Genomic DNA, 10513 nt, shown 5'->3' with positions numbered 1-10513 from the left:
GGCAGTTCTGGTATTCATCCTTCACTTCACCAGGAGCAAGATGGAGATGCAGCAATAACTGAAGCCAACGTGGGCCCCAGAATAAGATAGTAAGTGACCAGTCAGCATGACTGGAATGTACCAACCAGTGGAATACATAACCATGTAGTTAACTATATCATTCTTCCTTTTCCTCCAACTAGGCCGAGTGAGGAATACTAGGACTGATTAGCGCTTGAGCAAACTTTATTATAGCACTAGTATCTGTGGAGCAAACCTATATAAAAGACTTTCTTAGCATTCATGGACTCCTTCCTTCTCTCCTGTCCACCACAACATTCCCTATGCCCTTCAACCCTACCGAAAGAGAGTCAAGTGGTATTATAGAAACCGGATCCATGCTTTTATGGACATGTGGACAGATAGAATGCCTCCAGAGAGAGAAAGGGAGGAGAAAGGGCAAGATGGAACCCCAGGGACTTGGTTTAAAATCACAGCGAGTATCCTGGCAAAATGTATTGAATGTACAGCAGAGACAGGTCAGGGGGAGTCTTGTTGGTCTCATGTAAAGATGCTAGTACTTTGCTGGGAGCAGGAGGAGTTGGTAATCTGTTCTTTTTATTACTAGGAGTTAATATCCTCAATCCTCTAAGGGCAGGTTCAGAGAAGTGACAACAAGAGACAGGCTAACTTCAGGAGGTCCAGGGAGGTTGTCTAAAGGAAAAGATAGAAACTACTGCCGAGAAAATGGAGCAACTCCCTGAGGATGCCTTAGTTAGGGTTAAGCTGAATGTGTGTGTGGCAGAGGTGTGGGGGCGGGGGGATTCGAATCTCTGGAGTCTTATTGCAGAGGAAGGCAGTGTCTGCATTAGGTAAGATCTCCTTGAAGCTTATAAAAGAAAAATCCCCTTAAACATTTTAAGCTGATTATTTGGAGGACAATGTTTGAATGGAGACAAAGAGAATTTCTATAAGATACAGAAAAGAGAACTCATGTCCATGGTACCTTCTCTCTCTCTCTCTTTTTTTTTTGTTTTTGCTGAGGAAGATTGGCCCTGAGCTAACATTTGTTGCCAATTGGCCTCTTTTTGCTTGAGGAAGATTGTTCCTGAGCTAACATCTGCACCAATCTTTCTCTATTGTGTATGTGGGTTGCCACCACAGCATGGCTTAATGATCAGTGTGTAGGTCCGTGTGTGGGAGCTGAACATGTGAACCCCAAGCTGCCAAAGCAGAATGCACAAACTTAACCACTATGCTACCAGGCCAGCCTCCACATGGGAGCTTCTTATTTTTTTTTTAAGAAGATTAGCCCTGAGCTAACATCTGCTGCCAATCCTCCTCTTTTTTACTGAGGAAGACTGGCCCTGAGCTAACATCCGTGCCCATCTTCCTCTACTTTATATGTGGGACACCTGCCACAGCATGGCTTGACAAGTAGTGCATAGATCTGCACTTGGGATCTGGACTGGTGAACCCTGGGCTTCCAAAGCAGAACATGCGAACTGAACCGCTGTGCCACCGGGCTGGCCCCTCATGGTACGTAACTTCTTTAGAGAGTCATTTAACTGAGTGAAAAAGTCTAAAAGAAACTCTGATTAGATACATTTTCCAGATTTAAATTCATCATGTTACTCTCTTTTCCCATCTTTTCTCTCACTCTTAGGTTCCATTTGGCATAAAGTATGATGAGAAGTGGCTGTTGAATTTGATTCAGAAGAAATGCAGTGTCCCCTTCACCCTGGTCAAAGTAAGAGAGGACAGTGAGGCAGATGAGTGGAAACAAGGCAGGTGGAGGGTCCAGATGAGCAGGGCCCTCTGGTCTCATATTCTGTTTCTCTTGTCACTCTCCCCATAGTTTCACTATGAGAAAATGCAGGTCCAGTTCTTTGTTGACAATGCCAACATTGCCTTTGCATTGAAGAATATCAATGGCAAGATTTAGGATATGAATAATGAAAGGGTGTGTGTCAAAGACATGACCAGGGCTAGCGAGGGGCAAGAGGGCAGGACAGGGACAAGGTCTTGCTTGATCCCAAGGCTCAGATTTCCTGGTGCTTACCCAGCCCCTCTTGTGTTTTTTGCAGATATCTATCTTTGTCAGCCCCTCTGATGCTCCCTGCTCTGTGCAGAAGGAGCTGAAGTCAGAAAAGGCAAAGCAGATAAAGTTAGTGCAGACTCAAACGAGTTGTGCACTCACATGCAGACCCACCTCTTCCACCCCCGCCTACTACCTCCCTTCACCACCTCAGACTCAGAGCCACTAAATCTCCCATCTCTAACTCTGCAGCTGACCATGCACAAACTATATGATGTCTCCCGGCAGTCTCTTGACATCCACAAACTCCGCTTTGACCCTGGTAGGCTCCAGCAGTAATTCTAGGGAGGGTGAGGGCAGAGGGGTCTAACTGTTGGGAAGGAGACTTAGGGATGGAAACCTGGGGAGGGGTTGGTGCTGGGGCTGTACCAGCTGGGCCCCTCTCAGCCTTCTCATTCCCTCCTCTCGGCCTCCTGGAGACTTGATGACCCTTGGTGTGGAAATGGTACCGAATCCTAGAAATGACACGGTTGCCTCCCTGCAGATCCACGGAGAGAACATGCCCAAGGTGAGGACTTGGGCCCACTGCTGGGATTGATGGTGAGGGGGGCAGAGTTCAGGTAGAAGAGGCAGATTGGTCTCAGATATCCCTGGTTGGGATCCTCACTCTAACTCTTTCCTCATCATAGCTTTTGCCCTGGAACCTGAGCAACACGAAACCCTGCCAGCTGGTTGGCCTGTCCAACAATGTGCAGAATGCCTCCAACATCAAGAACTTGAACCTCCCCAGCAACGAGGTGAGGTTCAGTACCCAGATCCTTCTTTGAAGGGAAGGTGGGAGGGCTCATGGGGTGGTGGCAAGAGGCTGGAAGTGGATTTGTTAGCAAACATAGGAACTGGGGTGCAGGGTCATCCTGGCTCTCTTCCTCTGGTCCACGTTGTTGCTCCTTATAATCACAGGTGAAGTCTGCAGGGAAGTTGGACAAGGGTAAAGGGCTGGAGCCAGAAGAGATGAGCACAGACAGAAACTCCCTGTGCACCACCTTCCCAGATAAGTCAACCAACATAAGGTCAGTTGTACCCTCTGTTGCCTCCTGGGAGCCTGAGTTACTCCTGACAGTGACTGTTTGCAGGAAGCAGCAGTCTTGGTCTTCTGGGAGGACCACAGGCCCTGCCATCTCTTTCTCTGTGTCCCTCACCTGTGTTTAGAGGACAGGCCTCTCAGGGACACTTCCCTCCCTCCACAAGTTACATCATCCTGCTTGGACCTTCAGAGTATCCCTGGGTCTCCCAAGATGGGTGTGATTCCTCAGACAAGGACTCGACTAAGACAGGCACAGCTGCACAGGGGCCATCAGGAGAGGAGTCGGTGGTCATAGAGGGGGCCACAGACCCTCAGCCTCTTGCTGAGCTGGGACCTGACCCTTTACTCTTTCTGGGGAAGGTCTCTTGCTCCTGTGGCTGCTCCATTTCCCATTCTCAGCTCAGACTGAGCTCACACAGGTGACAAAGTGTCAACCAGCATCCAATGAGTCCCCAGCCCAACAAGTGCACCTTTTCCATTCTGACCTCAGGTCCAGGGCCAGCCAGGGTGGGTGAAGGAAAGGGCTGCAGCAGGGGAGCCATTACACCTTTCTTCTCTCTTCTTCCCTGACCCCCACCACCAGGGCAGAGCTTCTTTCTCTTCCCTTTGCTTTGCTTTGCTTTCTCTCTCTCCTTTGTCTCTACTCCCCTATGTTCCTGTCATCTCTGTCCTCCTACCTCCACTCCCTCTCTGTTCTCATCCACTACTCTTCCCTCCCAGCCTCTTGAGGCCAGCCTCACTCACCTCCATGCTCCAGCATCATGGGCCATCCCTGGGGGTGTCCTGCTCCTGGCAGAATGCTGGACCTCCAGTGAGGTAGCAGAGCCGTGGGCTCCCACCCCATTCCCTCTCCTCTTTGGAGCCTTCAGTGAGGTCTTGGAAGAAGGAAGGGGGGCAGGGAGGGGAAGGAAGCCCTGGACCTGGGCTCCACATGCTGTGATGTGCATGGGAAAGGAGTCAGAGCAGTCTAGGTGAGAGCTACCAAGGGGGAAGGGGAGGAGGCGGGGAGGGAGAAAGTGAGAGAGAGCAAGCAAGCCCTCTTCCTATGGGTCAGTCCATGGGGGAGGTGCCCAGGGCCCTGGAGGGCTGCAACACAGGAGTGTAGGTGGGACACCCTGGGCTGTGTCTCTGATGTAAATCTGCTTGCTTTCATGAGGAAGGACACCTCCACAGTTTCACTTTTCTGTTTTGTCTTGATTTGGGCAGCTCTATCCTGGAATTGTTCCCCAAGTTTTTAAGCTTGGTAATTGTATTCCATGATCATTGACTCCTCTAACTGACACTGACACTGCCCACAACCTGGTCTGAACCCCTTTAGGTCTTTCCCAAGTTACATTTTTGAACATGAGCCTTAAACCTCATGGTGGGAGGGTGGTGGTACACACCTATGTGGGAACCTGACAAAGGCTCTCAGTCTTATTCAACAACATTCTCCAAAGGCTTCAGGGACACCTTGATGATGATCCCAAATGTAACCTTGCCTGTGGAATTTGCAGGGCCCTTTCACACCTGACCTCTGACCCTTACCCCCTGCTGGACCCATCCTTTTCCCTGATGATCCAGCACCAGCTCCTGGTCAGCACTGCTGACTTGCTCTTCCCTTCCCCAGGATGGCCAGGAGTCACGCCCACCAACTAACTTTGGTATTGAAGCCCACAAGAGGCTACCAACCTGCAAGGTGAGGCGGGAGGACCAAGCAGAGATTTATGCGGTGCATGAGGAGGGGTATCAGCTGTGGTCCTGAAAACTGTTGAAATTTCAGGGAAGCTTCTTTGAATCTGATGCGCTGAAGAGTCTAGTCCTGCAATTCCTGTGGCGGTAAATACTCCTGGGAATCTGAGGAAGGGGACGGCTGGGCCGGGGGATGCCACCTAAGCTCAGGTCTGCTTCTTGGGTCTTTGAAGTCTCATTTGGAGCCCGAGTCACACAGGCAGCTTGTCCCTTCTGTTCCCCCACAGATATTACCTGACCTATGACTCTGGAGACCAACAGGGTCTTCTCGGTGCTTACCTTGACAAGGCCTGCTTTTCCCTGAGCGTCCCTTTCAACCCCAAGGACCCAGCTCCGTGAGTATCGCAGCTCAGACTCTGTTCCTGGGCCCTGTAGCTCCCCAGCAGACACAGGCCAGCTCTTGGAAACACCCAGTGGATAGACCACCACCTCCTGTTCCTCTTTCTCTCCTAGAAGCATCTTGTGCGAGTACGTCAGGGATAACAGGAATATAAAGAAACTCAAGGACCCCTGTGCGTGTGGGAAGATTGGGCAGGGAAAGGGGTCATGGAGGGGTCAGTCAAGACCCAGGATGTGGCAGTCCCTGACCTTCGCTCTCCTCCCCCCACAGACCTGCGGCTTCAGCTGTTGAAGAGTACAAAACATGACATCGTGCGCTCTCTCTGTGTGTTGCCCAGAACTCAGCATGACTTCAGCTCCTTTCTGGTGGACATGTGGCTCCAAACGGTGAGCACCTGCTTCCTCCCTCAGGCAGGCCCAGAAAGCTGCAGGTGGGTAGGAGGCTTAGGTGGTGACTGAGCCCCTGGGCTCTTCCCTTTCAGGAAAGGGTGCTGTGCTTCTCTGTCAATGAGGTGTTCAAGGAAGGTGAGTGTATGTGGAGTCTCCACTAGATGCCCCACTGCTCCCTCTCCCTGGCTGGGCTCCCCCTCAGAACTCTCCCAGCTTCCCTGATCCCTTCCCCTCTCTTCCTACTCCCTCTGTGTTCTTCAGTCCCCACTCTGCCTCCAAACCGTCCTGGTCTGACCTGCGTCCATGCCTGTCTGCCCCGCACAGCAGGCACAGGGACACAGGCTGTGGAGTTTGATGTCTCTCATCCCAGATACTTACTCTGTGAACTTGGGCCAGTTACTTAACCTCTAAGTTTCTTCATTTGAAAAACGGGGTTAATAATATCCACCTCTTGGGTAGCTGTGAAAAATGAACTAAAGGAACTTGTGAAGTAGTTGTCACAGAGCCCGACACATAGCAGGGTCCCTGTCACTGGGAGAAGGCTGCTCCCAATTTTGCCCCCTCCATTCTGGAAGGCTTGATTCCCAGGGGACAAGTGTTCCCTTCAGCATGAGTACCAAGGCAGACCCTGACTAACACTGTGTGAGCATGTAAAGCATGTGTCACTCTAAGGAGGTATTGTTGTTTGTCGGTTTTTTTTGAAGTCGTGAGAAAGTCAAAAGGTTCTGTTCGTGCCTTTACATGGACCTTCATCGCTATCCCTGCCAGCAATTCCAGGTGAGTGCTGTGTTGTGAGTGGGAACATCCATCCCAGTCTGGGCTTAGGGGTGTCAGAATGTGGTGGTACAGCCCTTGGGGTTTTCTCAATATTATAGAAAGTCAATGGGTAGAGCAAAGAAACAGTCTGGCCTAGCAGGTAACAGCATGGGCTCTGGAGTCAGAATATTTGGCTCTTTTATTGACTCCTATGCTGACTAGATGTGTGATCTTGGTCAAGTCACATGACCTCCCCAGGACTCACTGTCTTCTTCTGAAAATAAGGATGAGACTGTCCATTCCCTTGTGCTGAGTACAGGGTAAATGAGAGTGTAAAACCATCCCTGGGTGAAGCTGGTAGACAATCTCTCCAAAGGTGGGCTCTGTGGGAGGAATAGAGGTACCAGCCAAGGGAATCTGAGGGGCAGGCACAGTAGGGGTATGGAAGGAATCTGGTTGCTGTGTGCAGTGGGAGTAGAATCGTTGTTGGGGGTGTGGGGTTGTCCGTCTGTCCGTTTGTCCAAGGGCACATTTTCCTCCAGTCTATGCATCCTAGAGTGATGAGCTGTTTGTGAGCACTCCACCTCCAACAAGACGCAGAGCACCTTCTCCATCCAGGTGCCCACACCCTCCTCCAGCTCCGTGCCTATGCTCTGCCCGGAGCAGCAGGAGACGGTGCACGCTTTCTCAGCCCAGTCTGGGATGAACCTCCAGTGGTCTCAGAAGTGAGTGCTGTGTGTGCACAGGATAGGAGGGAGCTTGGAGGAGCAGAGGAGTGAATAATGGAGACTTGCATGTAAAGATTTGACATCTATTTATTTTTTTCGTGCAAGTTCACATGTGAAAAATGTTCTAATTTTATACTAATATATTTAAATATATTATAAAACTCAGTTTTCCTACCATACATATTGTTTTAAAACTTCTTGTTTATTTATTGTTAGCAACAGTATAGTTTCTCTCAGTATATGTTAAGCTACCTTTTTCCTTCTGAGATCTGTATACTAAACAATTGAATTCCAGTAGGCCATAAGCTATTACTGATAGACATTTGCCTTTTCACTGCTTTTTCAACATTACATTCAGTGCCACCTGCTCATTCTGGTACATAACATCTTGGTAAACTTGGGGGCTTGTTTCTATAGCACAGATTTAGCAGTGACATTGTGTGGTCAAAGTGTCTCCACTTAGGTCCTAAGGGAGGTCATCTGGCCCCACTCACCATGGTTGTTTTCAGTACAATGACTAGACTATACCACCACTGCAAAACTCTTTACTTATCAAAAAGTGAAGTATGAGAATTCAGAGATATAAAGAAATGGATCTCCACGTTTTCAGGAAGGCTAAGTAGACAGAAGCCAGTTGTCCTGGGAATGAAAGGGCTCCTGGCTCTGCTGACACCCCAATTCTCTCTCTTCATTATCTCCAGATGAAGGGCAAAATCCCAGAGGAGGCCTTCATGCAGTCACCTAGGATCTTGAAAACAAAGTCCTATAAAGGAGCCCTTAGATGTTCTCCTTTTCATCCTCACCATATTTGTTGTATCTTTCTTCCAACCTGAAGCCACATCCATGGCTATAGTTGGAGCCCAGCTGACCAAGTAGCCGAAGTTTACCTTGTAGGTCTGCCAGTCGTTATGTACTTTTCCCACTCAAGATCCTTGCTTATTTTCATATTAAAAAATGACATTGCACATTGTATGTTGTGTATATTGGATTGCTCTTCTTCTGCCCCAGCCATGAGCCAAAAGGACCAGGACTAAAGGTCTTGTCTCCGCCTTCATCCCTGGCAGTCTCTAGCATTTATATCAGCACTCCACAGTGTTTGAAAATTATAGAGGAGGGACTCAATTCCTGGACTACCCTAAAATCCAGACTTTGCTCCCTGCGTCCTGATTATCTTCTCTCCACCACTTCACAGTAACTCACAAGCTGCGACCCTTTCAACACTCACATCTATAAACAAACAACATCTTTGTCAAGTAAAGTGCTGTATTTATTGTAGTATTTATGAATTTCTTAATCATTTAACAAATTTAAAATGATGCTAACGTTTTTATTAAGTTCTTATTCTTATTTTTAATATGTCATTGAAAGAGTTTTTACTATTGTGTACCTAACCCTATTTGTCCCACAAGTTCTGCATTGTTTTTTAACTTTCTATTTGGAAATAATTATTGATTCACAAAACATGGCAAAAATACGTGCAGGGAGGTCACATATACCCTTCACTCATCTTCTCCCGGTGAAAACATCTTGCATTACAACAGTACAAGATCAAAACCAGGAAACGGACATTGGTACAGTCTGCAGAACATACTGAGATTTTACCAGTTTTACATGCTCTCAGGTGTGTGTTAGAGTGTCTCTGTGTGTATTATAATTCCATGCACTTTTACCAGCTATGTGGCTTCTATGGCTATCACCACAAACAAGATACAAAACTGTTCCATTACCACAATGAGGTTCCATTACCTCATGCTATCCTTTATAGCCACACCTACCTTCTCCCTGGCCCCACATCCCTAACCTCTATCAAACACTATTGTAATTTTAAAAATGTCACATAAATAAAATCATATAGTATATAACCCTTTGGAATGGATTTCCTTCACTCAGCATCGTTTCCCTTAGATCAATCCAAGTTGTTAAGTGTATTGATAGTCTGTTCCTTTTTTACTGCTGAATAGTATTCTGTGGTATGGAGGTGGTGCAGTTTGTTTAACCGTTTACCTATTGAAGGACACCTGGGCTGTTTCCACTTTTTAACTATTATGAATAAAACTGTTATGAACATTCGTGTACAGGTTTTTGTGTGAACATAAATTTTTATTTCTCTCAGTAAATTACCCAGAGTATAATTGCTGTATCATATGGCAATTCCTTGTTTAGTTTTGAAAGAAAATGCCACATTATTTTCTAGAGTGCCAGTAACATTTTACATTCCCATTAGTGATGCATGAGTGACTCAGTTTACCCATAGCCTTGCCTTGCATTTGGTGTTGTCACTATTTTTTAGCCATTCTGATATGTGTGTGTAATACTTCACTATGCTTTTAATTTACATTTCCATGATGGCTAAAGATGTTGAACACCTTTTCATGTGCCTATTTGCCATCAGGAAAATGTGTGTTCATGTCTTTTGCCCATTTTCTAATTGGATTAAGAGGCCTGAAGGTATTTCTAAAGAGAGCTGCCCTAACTCAGGCTAACAGGCAGAATAAGAGACCGAAAAGCCCCTCACTTTCCTTGGCAGGGAGGGCAGAAGTGGGCCTGAAGCCACTTAATGTGGCTCAAATTATGACTGACCTTGGACTTGAAACAGAACTAAGAGGTGAGAGAATTTCCGGGTCCATCTGTGTGGATCAGCATAGAGCAGAAAAAGAAGGGAGATATGGGGAGGGGTAAAAATAGTGAAAGGAGGGAGATATGAGCGGGAAATGCCTTCTAAGTGATGCTACACTCATCGCTCTCATCCTACTCTATAGGATACAAAAACATTATTCTCCTAGACCTATGCTATTCAACTTTGAATATCCATTAGAATCCCCTCCAATGCTCAGACTCAACCAACTGAATGAGAATCTCTACGGATAGGTCCAGTTATCAGTATCTTTAAAGTTCCTCAGTTGATTCTAATGAGCTGTCAAAATTGAAAACCTTATCTGATGGTATATTAGTTTGCTAGGGCTACCGTAACAAGATACCACAGACTGAGTGGAGTAAACAACAGAAATTTATTTCCTCACAGTCTGGAGTCTAGAAGTCCGAGATCAAGATGTCAGCATGTTTGGTTCCTTCTGAGCCCTCTCTCCCTGGCTTGCAGATGGCCGCCCTCTTGCTCCTTTTTCACATGGTCATCCCTCTGTGCATACATGCCCCTGATGTCTCTGTGTCCTAAACTCCTTTTCTTAAAAGGACACCAATCAGATTGGATTAGGGCCCACCCTAATGGCCTCATTTTAACGTCATCACCTTTTTAAAGGCTCTGTCTTCAAACACAGTCACATTCTGAGGTACTGGGGACTAGAGCTTCAACATATGAATTTAGGCGGGATACAATTTAGTCCACAACAGATGGTGTTAGAAATACCTTGGTCTGAGAAATTCAGCTCCCTTTCAGTTGCCTTCCTGGAACTACCAGACAACACTTCTGCAGTCACCTCACTAGGCAGGAGTTTGTCATGTGTCCACACC

At 47.2% G+C, this 10513-nt stretch overlaps 1 protein-coding gene across 1 annotated transcript; it reads left to right on the top strand.

Moving 5' to 3' along the window:
• The first annotated feature begins 391 nt into the window (after nt 1–391).
• Nucleotides 392–8240, top strand: LOC106824866 (nuclear RNA export factor 3-like). Its single transcript, XM_070501767.1, is given in 16 exon segments — nt 392–475; nt 1646–1729; nt 1838–1942; nt 2067–2150; nt 2270–2339; nt 2497–2585; nt 2978–3087; nt 4308–4344; nt 4711–4779; nt 4864–4919; nt 5060–5167; nt 5286–5344; nt 5443–5558; nt 5654–5696; nt 6266–6338; nt 8054–8240. Coding segments are annotated over 16 exon segments (1374 nt in total).
• The last annotated feature ends 2273 nt before the right edge of the window (nt 8241–10513 follow it).

Source organism: Equus asinus, chromosome X (assembly GCF_041296235.1).
Source record: "Equus asinus isolate D_3611 breed Donkey chromosome X, EquAss-T2T_v2, whole genome shotgun sequence".
Lineage (NCBI taxonomy): Eukaryota > Metazoa > Chordata > Mammalia > Perissodactyla > Equidae > Equus > Equus asinus.
This window is presented reverse-complemented; position numbering and strand designations above follow the sequence as displayed.